The sequence below is a fragment of the Pseudorasbora parva genome, chromosome 4 (genome assembly GCF_024679245.1).
Source record: "Pseudorasbora parva isolate DD20220531a chromosome 4, ASM2467924v1, whole genome shotgun sequence".
Lineage (NCBI taxonomy): Eukaryota > Metazoa > Chordata > Actinopteri > Cypriniformes > Gobionidae > Pseudorasbora > Pseudorasbora parva.
Genome location: NC_090175.1, coordinates 734,488 through 751,643, shown reverse-complemented (window position 1 = coordinate 751,643; position 17,156 = coordinate 734,488). Strand labels below are relative to the sequence as shown.

Below are 17,156 nucleotides of genomic sequence, written 5' to 3'. Positions count from 1 at the left end.
AAGATATTATGATACTTGATTTTTAATCAGAGTGATCGAAATAAAAGTAAACAAATCAGGCCCTTGTGGGGCAATTTAGGAATGAAGCCCCTTAGGAATGAATGGAATGGTTCAGTGCACATACAAAAACCAAAAAATGCTCGAAATTACAACTGAACTACTAAGCAATTATTTTATAATGTCTACATATGCATCTGAATGATGTAATTATATAAGCTTCCTGTACCAAAAAAAAATAAATAAAATAAATAGGGCTTAGGGGTTAACCTTTGACCTGCGAGGGACTTAAATCATGTTGAGCTATTTTTTTTATTTATAATATGAAAGCTATCTAAATGTGATGTTTTTTTATTTTATTTTATGGGCCATTTCATTAATGGCAATGGTTATCTTGAGATATTGAGGGAGGGACACTAATCTCTGATAAGAGGCTGATTGCTTGACTTTTACACAGCAGAGAAATGCAGACGAATGATACACGACTGGTCTCAACAACACGTCAGTTTTAGATTTTAATATAAGATACTTTCATGTTGTGTTTTATTTGATATCACTGGTGGGAGATAAACATTAGGACGGAGACGGGCAGATTGGGATTCGAACCCAGGTCAAGTCAAAGCATCATAACACAACATGACCTCTACAAACACAACATGACCCCTACAAACACAACATGACCTCTACAAACACAACATGACCCCTACAAACACAACATGACCTCTACAAACACAACATGACCCCTACAAACACAACATGACCTCTACAAACACAACATGACCCCTACAAACACAACATGACCCCTACAAACACAACATGACCCCTACAAACACAACATGACCTCTACAAACACAACATGACCCCTACAAACACAACATGACCTCTACAAACACAACATGACCCCTACAAACACAACATGACCTCTACAAACACAACATGACCTCTACAAACACAACATGACCCCTACAAACACAACATGACCCCTACAAACACAACATGACCTCTACAAACACAACATGACCTCTACAAACACAACATGACCCCTACAAACACAACATGACCTCTACAAACACAACATGACCTCTACAAACAAAACATGACCTCTACAAACACAACATGACCCCTACAAACACAACATGACCTCTACAAACACAACATGACCTCTACAAACACAACATGACCCCTACAAACACAACATGACCCCTACAAACACAACATGACCTCTACAAACACAACATGACCCCTACAAACACAACATGACCCCTACAAACACAACATGACCTCTACAAACACAACATGACCCCTACAAACACAACATGACCTCTACAAACACAACATGACCTCTACAAACACAACATGACCTCTACAAACACAACATGACCCCTACAAACACAACATGACCCCTACAAACACAACATGACCTCTACAAACACAACATGACCCCTACAAACACAACATGACCTCTACAAACACAACATGACCTCTACAAACACAACATGACCTCTACAAACACAACATGACCCCTACAAACACAACATGACCCCTACAAACACAACATGACCTCTACAAACACAACATGACCCCTACAAACACAACATGACCTCTACAAACACAACATGACCCCTACAAACACAACATGACCTCTACAAACACAACATGACCCCTACAAACACAACATGACCCCTACAAACACAACATGACCTCTACAAACACAACATGACCCCTACAAACACAACATGACCCCTACAAACACAACATGACCTCTACAAACACAACATGACCCCTACAAACACAACATGACCCCTACAAACACAACATGACCCCTACAAACACAACATGACCCCTACAAACACAACATGACCTCTACAAACACAACATGACCCCTACAAACACAACATGACCCCTACAAACACAACATGACCTCTACAAACACAACATGACCCCTACAAACACAACATGACCTCTACAAACACAACATGACCCCTACAAACACAACATGACCTCTACCTGAGTTCACTGCATGAGCAATATGATCAGTTATCGGCATTACGTGTGATTTTATGATCGCTCATAATTTTGGTTCATAGGAGAGCAACCTCAGACTAGTTTATGCTAACTCAGCTGATATTTTTAGTAAAAGTTTGCATGTATATTTTGCTTTGAATAGATTGTTGTCAGTTGTGAGATAAAATGTCGCAATTAACTTTTTCTTTTCTTTTCTTTTCTAAATGGCGGATAAGCTTCCACAGAGAAGGGCCTTGTTGACTCAACTGATATTTTTGGTAAATGTGTGCATAATTTTCTTTGCATAGATTGCTGTGAATATTTGCATATGATTGACTGTTTATTTTAATAAATATAAAAAACAAACAAAAGGGTGTGCATCATACCTGACACCCAGATGAACACTGTACAGCTGGTTTTGTGACTATAAGTCATTCTCTTCTAATGCTGCTGAAGTCAGAAGCGTGTGTGTCGTGTGTAACTTTATAGACGATCCCTAAGTAAATTAATACCCGAGAACAAACGGAGCATATGGATTCCTCCGCGGCAGCAGGGGCGCTGTGACCGCATCACCCCCGCGGAAGAGCGAGTCCTCGCGGCTGGTGCGTGTTTCTCTCTTTTCTCTCTTTATTATGTTCTAATATGAATGATTGATACTCTTATCACTTAAGTGCTTTAACGACAGTAAACAAAGCTCTTCATGTAGTATGTCACTGTTTTGTTCTGGGCGGTTTCATTCACAGCCTCGGTGAAGTCTTGGGACTGTCATGTTTAATTTCTCACACATATTAACTTATTAAATCCAGCGTCTGAGATTAATGTGTTAAGTACTGAGACAGCACTGTAAGCGAGACCGGGGCTAGTTGTCACAGACAGAAACTATACAGAAGCATTTCAAACAGATCTGTGTGAATGAGTGTAAATGTGCGTGCAGTTGCACGTAACAAGTGGACATTTGACACACTGACACACATTAGACAGCAGTCATTTATGTAACGAAGGTACACATCAACAGAAAGATTGAACTTTGTTTCTTAAGGGTATTTATTTCCCCCTTAAAAGTCACGTGACAACAGGGAAGGCTCTGTAAATGTTGTGTTAAGATAAAATGCTCTAAAAATAACATTATTACATGTGTTTACATGGTGTTTAGAGAAAACATCGCCTGATGTTGACGTTCTCATATAATATTACAAATGTTCAGATGTGAGTAAAAATAAGGTTATGAGAATGTTGTGTTGGCATTTAAAGTAACCCTTTTACACTGGGAATGTGAACATTATCCCATAATTTACTCAAGTCATCCTAGGTGTGTATGGTATCCTTCTTTCAGACTAACACAATCAGAGTTATATATAAAAAAGTGTCCTGGCTCTTCCCAGCTTTATAATGGCAGTGAATGGAGGATGATATTTAGGAGTCCAAAAAAGAGCATCTATGCATCATAACAGTGCTCCATACGGCTCTGGGGGTTAACAAAGGCCTTCTGGAGGCAAAAACAATATCCATATTAATAACTTTATACACTATAATCACAAGCTTGCGTCGGGTCAGAGGTCATTAGTCAGGTCAGAGGTCATTGCTCTCACCTTAATGTCTGTATGATACTGTCCAGAAGGACCAGAAAGGGAATAATAACCTCATCACAGTAGTCCATATGAGACATCAGTGGGTTAATTAGAGTCTCTTGAAGCATCCAAAATACATTTGGGTCCAAAAATAACAAAAACTACGACTTTATTCAGCATTGGCTTCTCTTCCGGGTCTGTTGTCAATCCGCTGCTGACGTGTTATCTGGTCCGCCCGTGTATTCAGGTTCAAATAAATATGCCTGAGTCGAAATCCTTAGACATGTTGGCGAAGGTTGTTTTGTTCACAGCGTGTCTCCCTCAGACTATAAAGAAGCTCGGCCACACCAGATAACGGCTTCACAACAGACGCGGAAGAGAAGCCAATGCTGAATAAAGTCGTAGTTTTTGTTATTTTTGGACCCAAATGTATTTTGGATGCTTCAAGAGACTCTAATTAACCCACTGATGTCTCATATGGACTACTGTGATGATGTTTTTATTCCCTTTCTGGACATGGACAGTATACCGTACATACATTTTCAAAGCAGGGACAGAGCGGTGTAAGAAAATATCGATACACGTGAACATCGTGATATTTTGTTTGCCGATACTGTATCGATTCTCAAAAACACTGTATCGATATTTATATATTTATTTTTTTACATCCAAGATTTGTGGCTTTGTGTTCGAATTAAACCACAGACTGTATAACACCCGACCGCTAGATGGCAGTGTTATCTCAGAACGTAACTGACGCGGAGCCGGAGAAGCGCGAGGTGAATGTGTGTACGTTAGCATTAGCAAACCTCACAAGACGATAGTATTATCCCGCTCCCGCGGTTTACAGAGCTGAAGTGTGGACTCATTTTGGCTTCAGCTTCAGAGAAGCCACTAAGAAAATCGAAAAGTCATTTTGTTTGCAAAATAGGCTAAAATCCAGTGCTCAGGAAATATCTGAGAGCTGGCTTAACATCCCGCGCCATCCGTGCTGCTGAGAAGCGTTTCGACAGACTATAGCGCTCAGTAACAAAATAAACACAGTCCAAAACTGGCAGCGGTGGCAGCAGAAGGAAAGCATCTGATCAGAGCGATGTGGAGATGATGAGCAGCTCTGCAGTTCAGGAGCCTGCTTGAAAAGGGACTTTACCATAGACTGCGTTAAAGAAAACAGCTTTACAGTATTACATATAAAACACAGTCCTTCAGTCCTGGAATGAGTGAACTGTGCACTTTCTGTTGCTGAAATGAAAAACTGCTGTACTGTGAACCTTTAAAACATGTAGACCAAAGACTCCTGCGGTCACTTTACTGTTTACTTAGATTGCACAAAATAGTGATATAAATGATACTGTATTAATTAAATAAAACGGTTACTTGTCATGTTTTATGCATATGGTTGTCTTCTTTATTCTTTTAAATTAATCTTTAAAAAAAATATATGAATTGTTTTTTTTTTCTTACAATATATATCGTATCGTAACCCCTGTATCGTGACACGTATCGTATTGCCAGATTGTTGGCCACACAGCCCTAGACAGAAAGCTCTCGGACTGAATCTAAAATATCTTAAACTGTGTGTGAAGATGAGCGGAGGTCTGACGGGTGTGGAGCGACATTAGGGAGAGGAGTTAATGACAGACAGTTACGTTTATCAGGTTAACTAACCCTTAATGCCCTGAGCCACATGCATCACTTTTATAATGGATGGATGCACCGTTATAACCATTTGGGGAAGCAACGGGTCGGGAAGTTTCCATAGGGAACTTAATCGGAGGAATCTTGGAAATATTACAATAACAGGAATTTATGGGAATTCATTGGATATTTTGATAAATGTATATAAACTGTATCATATACAAGCAAAAATATAACCTTTTTGTTTTTATTCATTTTGTTGGATTTTGGTGAATATTGATGTGCTTTCCAATTTAGTATACATGTAAAATAAATATATTTATTGCAGTAGTTATGATGTTATTTTCGTGTCACAATCTCCTTCAGAAATCATTCTGCGTAACCCAGATTGTGTTCGGCTGAAATAAGACATACACCTACGATGGCAGGAGGGGGAGTGATCATGGGAGAACTATCCCTTTAAATAATATTCTAACATTTGATAAACTGTGGAAATCATGTTTCGCGTTTACGCACTTCTGCGGTGGACTGGCTGTGCAGGTTTAGCCATGGGCGTCGGAAGCAAATGAGAAGTGGGCGGCCCTCTCTCAGAAATTCTTTTTACTGGAGTAATATTAGATGCCATATTTACATTAATACAAATATACCGTCATTTATTAAACAATTGATTGGGACAGACAAAATGACATAAATCAGTGAGTTATTAACCGTGGCTGTAGTGTAGGGGTTTCGACACAAATCGATCAGAGGTTCGAATCCGCCTTTGGCCACACTCGCTCTACTCCCTTTCCCCATCACATCGGAAAGGCGAAAGAGAAAATATTAGACAAGTGGAAATAAAGCGCCTAACGTGTTTAATAATAAGTGTTATTCGGTTAGGGGTAGGTAAACAGACGTGTGCTGAATTAGGGATGATAAAAGTAAGTGGGTCCAAGATCATTGGTCGTAAGAAGTGGGTGGGTCTTGTCCCACACACACACAATGGTTCCGACGCCCATGGGTTTGGCACTGGTTAGATGGCAGGTTAAACTGGGTTGAACTGGTTTTCGTTGTGTCTGTTAAGTGGCGGCAGGACCGGGGTCACGTGACCACTGAAGACCAGCTGAAGACGGACGGACACGAGACGCTGCTCACACAAAGGTCAGACATTATCTTTATTATTATCATTGCAGAGAAGAGACTTATTCGGATGTGCCAGTAGAAAATAGTCAATTAAAAGATTGAGCAGAAGTAGGGGATTTGACTATATACATGTCCAACATAAGCAGCGTTGTGCTGTCTTCACTCAGAGAGAAAGGATGTCAAAATTGTACCTTTAGGGGTACAACAGCTTGTCACTGAGGAACTAAAGCGTTAGTTCAGCCAGAAGTGTGAATGGTGTGATTAATTCCTCCTGTGGTTGGCCAGCCGTCAGACCTCCGCTCATCTTCACACACAGATGAAGATATTAGTGTTGAAATCCGATGGCTCAGAAAGGCCTTCATTGACACCAATGTCATTTCCTCTCTCAAGACCCATAAAGGCACTAAAGACGTCGTTACAAAGCCCATCTCACTACAGCGGCTCTACAATCATTTATGAAGAGGCCAGAATAGAGTTAGTGCGCAAAAACACTAAATAACGACTTATCATGAATCCATTCACTGACTCATAACGGTTCGAATGTTTGTTTTGAGATCAGCCATCACTATATATCTAATATCTTCATCTGTGTGTGAAGATGAGCGGAGGTCTGACGGCTGGCCAACCACAGGAGGAATCAATCACACTATTTACACTTCTGGCTGAACTAACGCTTTAAAAGGACATCTTTGTACCTTTTTTTACTCCTGAAATATGCGATGTGACGGAGCATGTGATTTGTTGAATTCAGTGAAATATGCCCTTATACTGACCGACATGCCTTTGAGTCTGAAAGACAGATCTACTTCATGAGTGAATTGAATGAACTGGTGCATGTCGTTCGTGAAGTGAACATGATGAACCAGTCGATGAACAATACAGATAGCGAACAGGTCGAGCTCGGCTCGTTTAGTTTGGCATATTTGCAGCAAAGACAGAAATGAACACTTAACCGCTGTAATGAAAACAGTGTAAGAACGCAGGCTGATGGTTAAATGATTAATTTTGGTAGCAAAATGCAACTATTTGGTGGCAGTCTGGAGCCCTGCACTGCATAATAGGCTCTTCTTACTCAGTGTTTTTGTCTTGTTTCTAGTCCAAACATCTAAAAATAATTAAAACAAGAAGTGTTTACTATAGTATACTACAAAATAAATTGTCTTGTTTTGGGAATAAATAACTCAAAATTAAGTGAGTTTTTGCTTAAAACAGGCAAAATGATCTGCCAGTGGGGTAAGAAAAAATTATCTTAATTCTGTTCGGGACGGAAACAAGATTTCAAACAGAAATAAGATTATTTTTCTCACCCCATTGGCAGATCATTTTGCCTGTTTTAAGCAAAAACTCTCTTCATTTAGATATTATTTTCAACAAAACAAGAACAAATATTTCATGTCGTTTTACTGATCTAGTAAATGCATCTTGATTTAAGACTTGTTAGATATTTAGACTAGAACCAAGACAAAATTACAAAGTAAGAAGAGCATTTTTTGCAGTGCACTAGGGACGTACATCGTACTTTATGTAGGTATGAAATTCACATGAAAAACGAGGCGTTTGTTCTTTTTCAGGAGCATCATGGTGAGAACGTATAAAAGGAAGACGACCCGAGCGAGTACGGCGCCGGAGACCATGCTGAAGGCCGTCCGGCAGGTGCTGGTGTTCAAGAAGACCATCCGAGGAGCCGCGGAGGAGTTCGGGATTAACTACCGCACGCTCGCTCGCTACTGCACCAAAATCCCCCGCGAGGAGGTGGAGGGCAGCGCGGAGCATCCCAGCTGCACGGTGGGCTTCATCGGGGCGAGGCAAGTCTTCAGTCCGGAGCTTGAGGCGGAGCTCGTCTCCTACGTGCTAATGGCCGCTGACGTTTATCACACACTCCCACCCAAAGCCATCCGCAAACTCTCATACCAACTAGCGAAAGCCCAATCGCTGGCAATGCCTCCGTCCTGGAAGGAGAACAAACAGGCAAGCGCAGACTGGTTCGCGGCGTTTTTAAAGCGACACCCGCTGTTGTCCGTCAGGACGCCTGAGCCGGCGACTCTAGCGAGCGCCTTTAGCAAAGACATGTTTTACGTGAAGATAAAGGCGCTGATGGAGCGTCACTGTTTCAAGCCTGAGGACATCTGGATCATGGACGAAATGGGAGTCTCGACAGCCCAGAGGCCGGATCGAATAGTGGCCCGGAAGCAGACTGGATCGCTCGCGTCTGACCGCGGACCGTTGGTTAGCATCTCCTGCGTCTCCTCGGCTAGCGGAGGCACAATCCCGCCCTATTTCGTCTTCCCTCGGGTGCAATTTAGGGAGCATTTCCTCACGGGTGCGCCCTCTGGAAGCTCCGGAGGCGCTCACATCAGCGGATGGATGCGTGAGGAGCAGTTCGTCGACTTCTTGGAGCATTTCGTGAGACGGACCGAATGCTCCCTGCAGAGACCTTGCCTTCTGCTTCTGGATATCCATGTATCTCACCTGTCCATCGACGGCCTTAACTTCGCCAAAGCCAACGGCGTGACACTGCTTTCCTTCCCACCGAACCTGGAGCACTCGGCTTGCGGCCCGTTGAAGAAGTGCATTAACGCGGCCATCGATAGCTGGATGCTGGGAAGCCCGGGGAGGAGCGTCACCATCCATCATATTCCAGGAATCGTGGCGACTGCGCTGCCCCAGGCAGCCACTGCGGACAACATCACCGCAGGGTTCAAAGCCTGTGGGATTTTCCCCCTCAACCCAAATGCTTCAAACCAACCTGGTTTCATTACGGACTGTCCGGACGCTCCAGTGTCCAACGGCTCAGACTCGACCCGTAATGCTCCCGATCCCTTGTGTCCTGACCCGTCGACCACACACCCTAAACCCACATTGGAGACCCGTCTCGACTGGCTCGCCTGCGATTAAACAAGCAAAAGCTGGACCTTTCTGCCTCAAAATCTCAAGCATTAACTCTGCTCACGCCAGTCACCAGAATCTCTTTGTCTTTTATAGTCACACACACTCTTTTAATACGGATTCGTTCAAATCAACAAGGTTGCTTTGTCCATTGTTGCTGTTTCATGAATTGTTTCACAGCTGTATAACGGTGTAAATTATTGCTGACATTAATTAAATATGACACATTTTACATGCATATATTGTGGAAGGTGAATTTTTTTGTTCCTCTAGAAAGTGTTGTTCTCTAGTGAGGGATGTTAAATAGAAGCTACGGTTGTGACAACATGCGCCACTAAAGTTTGGAATAATAAGATTTGTTAGCGTGTTTAAAAGAGTTTCTTCTGCTTTCCAAGGCTGCATTATTTGATGAGATATACAGTAAAAACTGTGAACTATTAGTCTAGTGTAAAGCAGCAGCTTTCTATGTGAATATATACAGTAGTAGTAAAGTGTAATTTATTCCTGTGATCAAAGCTTAATTTATCATTACTCCAGTCTTCAGTGTCACACGATCCTTCACTAATTATTATCACATGAGGATTTGATGATCAACAAACATCTATGATTATTATCAGTGTTGAAAACAGTTCATATGTTATTTTTCAGGATTCTTTGATGAATAAGAAACACCAAGTGTTTTTATTTATTAACAGATCATTTATGTAAAGTTCTGCTCACATTTATCAGTCCAATATAAAAGTGTTTCCCGTAATGATGATGTGTTTGTGTTCAGATGTTGACCATGAAAGCGCAGATGGATGTGATCTGCTGTAAGTCAGTAGGAACTGATCTGTCCATGCAGGATATTGAGGATTTCATCAGTGAAATCTGTCAGCTGAAGAAGGTAGTGGCGTCGCTGGAGGCGAAGCTGAGAGAAAGAGCAGACAAACCCAACAGAGAGGTTTGACCACCTCATCCTTTACTACGATCTTTAACTGCTCATTAAATTCACAAGTTGCAGACTTTAGTTTAAACTCTTGCTGCTACAATAATCATATTAATTCAAATAAATTAATGTTATTAACCAATTCTTGATTGGTGTTTACATTTCAGAAAGTGTATCTCAGCAAGTTTTGAGACAGCATATTTACAGACCTGTCTCTTTCCACGTTCAGTCCATTAAAGCGGCTTTATTCATTGTACAAAAACATGGATAGATTGTTTTTATTTGACTTAATATCTTATTTTTGAATATGCCTATTAAATGGTAATTAATAAATGTACTCTGGTCATTGAGTGATCGTTTATCAGGATCTCTTCTGCAACATTTTAATTGGAAGCCTAGTTTACGTGGTTATAAAATAAAACCAAATACAAATTTGTAGGAAATGTTCTGTGTAAGTTATGTTTAGGTTATAAATATAAAACCAAAAATGAACATATAGAAAATGTTCTGTGTAAGTTATGTTTAGGTTGGACAGAACATTTCCTATAGACTTACAACCTAAATATAACTTACAGAGAACATTTTCTATATGTTCATTTTTGGTTTTATATTTATGACCTAAAATTAACTTACAGAGAACGTTTCCTACAGGTAATTTTTTGGTTTTAGATTTACAATCTAAATATAACTTGCACAGAACATTTCCTATAGACTTACAACCTAAATATAACTTGCACAGAACGTTTCCTATAGACTTACAAGTTATATTTAGGTTGTAAATAGAAAAGTTCTGAAACCTATAGAAAGTGTTTTGTGTACGTTATATTTAGGTTGTAAATCTGAAACCAAAACCTTACCTGTAGGAAACGTTCTGTGTAAGTTAAGTTTTAAGTCTATAGGAAACGTTCTATCCAAGTTATATTTAGGTTGTCAGTCTATAGAAAACATTCTGTCCATGTTATATTTAGATTGTAAATCTAAAACAAAAAATGTGCCTGTAGGAAACGTTCTGTGCAAGTTATATTTAGATTGTTAATCTAAAACCAAGAAATTACCTGCAGGAAATGTTCTGTGCAAGTTATATTTAGGTTGTAAGTCTAAAACCAAAAAAATACCTGTAGGAAACGTTGTCTGTAAGTTAAATTTAGTTTGTAAATCTAAAACCAAAAAAATACCTGTAGGAAACGTTGTCTGTAAGTTAAATTTAGTTTGTAAATATAAAACCAAAAAAATACCTGTAGGAAACGTTGTCTGTAAGTTAAATTTAGTTTGTAAATATAAAACCAAAAAAATACCTGTAGGAAACGTTGTCTGTAAATTATATTTAGGTTGTAAATCTAAAACCAAAAAAATACCTGTAGGAAACGTTGTCTGTAAATTATATTTAGGTTGTAAATCTAAAACCAAAAAAATACCTGTAGGAAACGTTGTCTGTAAATTATATTTAGGTTGTAAATCTAAAACCAAAAAAATACCTGTAGGAAACGTTCTGTCCAAGTTATATTTAGGTTGTAAATCTATAGGAAACGTTCTGTGCAAGTTATATTCAGGTTGTAAATCTAAAACAAAAAATTTTACCTGTAGGAAATGGTCTGTCCAAGTTAAATTTCGATTGTTAATCTAAAACCAAAAATTAACCTGCAGTAAATGTTCTGTGTAAGTTATTTGTAGGTTGTTAATCTAAAACCAAAAATTAACCTGCAGGAAATGTTTTGTGCAAGTTATATTTAGATTGTAAATCTAAAACCAAAAAAATACCTGTAGGGAACGTTGTGTGCAAGTTAAATTTAGTTTGTAAATATAAAACCAAAAAAATACCTGTAGGAAACGTTGTCTGTAAGTTAAATTTAGTTTGTAAATATAAAACCAAAAAAATACCTGTAGGAAACGTTGTCTGTAAGTTAAATTTAGTTTGTAAATATAAAACCAAAAAAATACCTGTAGGAAACGTTGTCTGTAAGTTAAATTTAGTTTGTAAATCTAAAACCAAAAAATTACCTGTAGGAAACGTTCTGTCCAAGTTATATTCAGGTTGTAAATCTAAAACAAAAATTTTTACCTGTAGGAAATGTTCTGTGTAAGTTACATTTTGTTTGTAAATATAAAACCAAAAAATTACCTGTAGGAAACGTTCTGTCCAAGTTATATTTAGGTTGTAAATCAAAAACCAAAAAAATACCTGTAGGAAACGTTGTGTGTAAGTTATATTTAGGTTGTAAATCAAAAAAAAAATTGTATATGTTGGAAACATATGTGTGCATGTTTTTAATATGTGTAAGTGTAAGTTATTTTTAGTTTGTAGACAAAGGAATATTCAACTGTAAAAACAACCTAAAATTAGAGACTTTTCTGTGTTCCTCCCTCCAAAAGACCTCCCTGCAACGCTATATGTTTTTTTTTGTCACAAAAAGGGAATGTACTTATTGGTACCCAAAACATAACTAATTGGGAACGTTAGGGGAACGTTCTGTGCCTCCTGAGTAAATGCATATGGAGGTGATTGAGTGATTGTGTTTTTCAGGATCTGGAGAAGGTTTCACTGTGTGTGTCTGATGGGACAGAAGCTCAGGATTCAGTCTGGAGATCCAGAGACACACAGGAGCTCAGCCTCACTTTATTCTGTTATACTGATGCTCAGGATCATGGACCCGCTGCTCAAACCTCTGAATGTAATGCTGGAGAACAGCAGACGCCACTGAAGATGTGCTCCGTCAAACTGGTGGACTGCAGGAACCTGATGGAGAGCAGAGGAGACGGAACCACAGGAAAGAAACGGCAACTGGGACATGAGGAAGAGGATGAAGATGAAGAAGATGAAGATGGAGGTAATGATGTAGAGAGCAGAGGAGAACAAACCACAGCAGAGGAACAACAGCTGAGACATGAGGATGATGAGGATGATGAGGATGAGTTTACTCTTCCAGGTGTGTTTCTTCCCATTATTCTGCCTTTTGTTGTTTTTCACGACACTTAAATATCATTCAGCAGAGACTTTGTGGGATCAGATTTGAGAGCAGTTTATGTTGAATATTTAGCATAATGGCAAATGATAGTAGGGCTGAATGAATTACGGGGAAAATATAATTCTGTTGTGATTTAAGAGGCATTTTTAAGAACTCCAGGTTTGTTGTTCTTGTTTGTAGGACTGCAATAATATTTGGTAAAAATGTATAAATTATATATATATTATATATTATATATATATATATATATATATATATATATATATATATATATATATAGGGACTATGATTAATAAGCAGTGTTAGGGAAAGTTAATTTTAAAGTAATGCATTAGAATATTGCATTACTCCCTTAACTAATTGGGTTTATTAATTACTTTTAGTTAGAAAAGTAATGCGCTATGTAACTTTTGCATTACTTTTTCCCACCTGGGCTGAGCTTGTTTAACAGTTTAACACTTACTTCACAAATAAAAACTTAAATCTAAAGTCGTTTTTGCTCATAGTTTAACCGAATCATCAAAGCTCAGCAGCAAGACATTGGTCAATCAATAAATGAGTCAATAAATGAGATTAAATGCGTATAAATATGTGTTGTATTTAGTTGTTGGAGGTTTGTATAGTATTCTGATTTAGCATTTACTCAATCAAGTTCCTGTGAGATGAATAAATGCTCACATTTAGTCTAGAACTACAATAAACTATTCACACACCACGCCTCTGAACTTGCTCTCGATTATTCTCAACACGGGGGACAGGAGAGCTTGCGTTATTTTAACTCAGATGTTTTGTTGGACATTTTTAAAGTAATGCGTAACTCAGCGCAACTCAAGTTACTTGTAATGCGTTACCCCCAACTCTGATAATAAAAATTAGTGGTAACACTTTACAACAAGGACCCATTTGTTAAGAATTAGCATGAGCTAACTATGAGATGTATATTGTTTTTCATTGCTTTAGTTAAAGCAAAACGAGGGAGGGAACAAATTTATGGTACAATATTTTTTTTTCTGTATGTCATGTCCGGAGCTCCAAAGTTAGCCTGATATTATACACAATGTACACTGCTAAAAATGCTCTTCTTACTCAGTATTTTTGTTTTGTTTCTAGTCAAAATATCTAAAAATTCTTAACAAGAAGTATTTACTAGACAAGCAAAAGTAATTGTCTTGTTTTGGGGAAAATAACTCAAAATGAAGAGAGTTTTTGCTTAAAATAAGATAAATAATCTGCCAATGGGGTGAGAAAAATAATCTTAAAACAACATTATTTTACTTAACCCATTGGCAGATTATTTATCTTATTTTAAGCAAAAACTCTCTTCATTTTGAGTTATTTTTTTCCTAAAACAAGACGATAATTTTTACTTGTCTAGTTTCTTAATGTAAGACTACATATATTTAGACTACAAACAAGACAAATACTAAGTAAGAAAGGCATTTTTTGCAGTGTATGATCTACATTTCATTATAGTTGGACATTTTATTTTCATTTCGTTTCTTTCAGATGAGAACAGCGGTTCATCGTCTGATGGAGGTAAAGAAACTGCCTTGATATCTAAAGATCAGCCGACGGCCACGAGTTTCTCCTGTGTCACCTGTGGGAAAACTTTGAGCTCAAAGGGACATTTAGCGAGACACGAGAGGAAACACACAGAACCGAAAGACTGCAAGAGATGCGGCCTCAGCTTCCCGTCCTCAGAAGAGAAGAGACTCCATTTAAAGGAGCACAAGGAGTTCCAGTGCCGACTGTGCGGGAAAGGCTTTTCCTTTTCTTTTACTTTAAAGGCTCATATGAAGACGCACAGCGGGGAAAAGCCTTTCCACTGCGGCGAGTGCGACAAGCGCTTCCTCACCAAAGGAAACCTTGATTCTCACACGCGAATCCACACGGGCGAAAAGCCATACGAGTGTCCTCACTGCGAGAAGAGCTTTAATCACAAACCCCATCTGAGGAAGCATGTGCGCGTTCACACCGGAGAGAAGCCGTATCAATGCAGCGACTGCGGGAAAACCTTCGCTAACTCAGCGGGTCTGAAGGTCCACCACCGAACACACACAGATGAGAAGCCGTATCAGTGCCACCACTGCGATAAATGCTTCCGGCAGATCTCTCAACTCCTGTGCCACGAGAGGACGCACACCGGAGAGAGGCCGCACCTGTGCTCCTCCTGCGGGAAGAGCTTCTCCAATCCACGCCATTTCCGGATCCATCAGCGGCTGCACACGGGAGAAAAGCCTCACGAATGCTGCATCTGCGGGAGGAGTTTCAGCCAGATCTCTAACCTGCTGAAGCACCAGAGGATCCATTCGGGAGAGCGGCCTTACAAGTGTTCTCTGTGTGACAAGACATTCGCCCGGTCCGACGTGCTGAAGGTCCATGAGCGCGTTCACACCGGAGAGAAGCCCTACCAGTGCTCCGTCTGCGGCCAGAGCTTCGCTTATTTAGGAGGATTTCAGAGCCACCGGAAGAAACACACGGAAGACTAACCCTGAACTCATCAGCGCAGCTTCTGTCCGCCATTACAGATTCACTCTTTATTGCTGGTGTCAGCATCCGGGGCGGTGGAAATCATGCTTGAGTGTTTTATATTTCAATGACCGTAAACCGTTGATTGACTGAGATCATTTTTGTTTGCTCAGTGTAACTTTATGAAGTGACACGGAAACAAATCAAAATTAAAATATACTGAAAAAAGCAGGACTTTGAAATTAATGTTCTACTGTCAGTTATTCCTTAAAAACACTGTTGTAAATGTTCAATGTTGGTAGATCCCATGCTAGGGAATATATTTATATATATATATATACAAACCTGAGACCAATAAAGTTGGGACACTGTACAAACTGTGGATAAGAAAGGATTGCAATAATTGACAAATCTCATAAACTTATATTTTATTCACAATAGAATATAGATATATGAAATGTTGAAAGTGAGACATTTTGAAATTGAATGCCAAATATTGGCTCATTTTGGATTTCATGAGAGCTACACAAATTCAAAAAAGTTGGGACAGGCAGCAATAAGAGGCCGGAGAAGTTAAATATACACATAAGGAACAGCTGGAGGACCGATTTGAAACTTATTAGCTCAATTGGCAACATGATTGGGTATAAAAGAGCCTCTCAGAGTGGCAGTGTCTCTCAGAAGATGGGCAGAGGATCACCAGTTCCCCCAATGCTGCGACGGACAATAGAGGAGCGATATCAGAAAGGAGTTTCTCAGAGAAAAATTGGAAAGATTTAGAAGTTATCATCGCATCTTCTGTCTTTCACTACAGATTCCTGGGCTCAACATCTGGTTCAGTGGAAATCATGCTTGAGGATTTGATATTTTAATGACTGTTTTTTAAACTGAGTATTTGAACTGGTTTTATATTTTACAGACTGTAAACCACAGATGAACTGAGATTGTTTTAGTTTTCTTAATGCCACTTTATAACGCAACATGTAAACATCAGAAAGGACATCGCTGTGTGAAATTAAATATTGAAAAAAGCAAGACTTTGCAATGAAACTGAAACTTGCAACGGTCAGTCCCGTTGGTCCTTTAAAAGCGGTGTTTTTACACTGTAAATGTTTAATGTTGGTAGATACCCATGTTAAGGAACATGCTAAAATGTTTAAAGTTTTCTCCTAGGGAGGATGAATAATACAATTATGTATGAGTAATGTTTTAAGGCACTCGATCAGAAATACAGAACAGGTGTGTCCGGGTTGAAGATGAACTTTGCAGGAAGGTGGATCTTCAGGAGCAGGATTGGACTCCTGCTACAGAAATAACTTGGGGGATCGTCGTGGAAAGGATACACTTTAATTATAATCATGTTGGAATTGAGAACTTAAAGAAATTAATACATTTATTTATCAAGGATGCATTCAATTGATCAAGTGACAGTAGACATTTATAATGTTGCAAACCCTGATAATCCTAAATGTGTGTTGATCATCAGATCCTCATCTGAGAATGATTGGTGAAGGATCATGAGACTCATTTAAGTATAAAAATATTTCACAATAATACTGTTTTTGCTTTATTTTGGATCAA

General features: G+C 39.1%; 2 protein-coding genes across 2 annotated transcripts; both read left to right on the top strand.

Annotated features, from left to right (window-relative positions):
• Positions 1 to 2,555: 2,555 nt before the first annotated feature.
• Positions 2,556 to 16,325, top strand: LOC137072601 (zinc finger protein 436-like). The gene is made up of 4 exons (XM_067440454.1): positions 2,556 to 2,603; positions 9,991 to 10,158; positions 12,665 to 13,067; positions 14,613 to 16,325. The coding sequence occupies exons 2-4, from the start codon at positions 9,991 to 9,993 to the stop codon at positions 15,593 to 15,595; spliced, it is 1,554 nt and encodes a 517-aa protein (XP_067296555.1). The 5' UTR covers positions 2,556 to 2,603; the 3' UTR covers positions 15,596 to 16,325.
• Positions 5,589 to 9,453, top strand: LOC137072607 (uncharacterized). Its single transcript, XM_067440466.1, has 3 exons — positions 5,589 to 5,653; positions 6,271 to 6,347; positions 7,901 to 9,453. The coding sequence occupies exon 3, from the start codon at positions 7,908 to 7,910 to the stop codon at positions 9,222 to 9,224; it is 1,317 nt and encodes a 438-aa protein (XP_067296567.1). The 5' UTR covers positions 5,589 to 5,653; positions 6,271 to 6,347; positions 7,901 to 7,907; the 3' UTR covers positions 9,225 to 9,453.
• Positions 16,326 to 17,156: the final 831 nt, after the last annotated feature.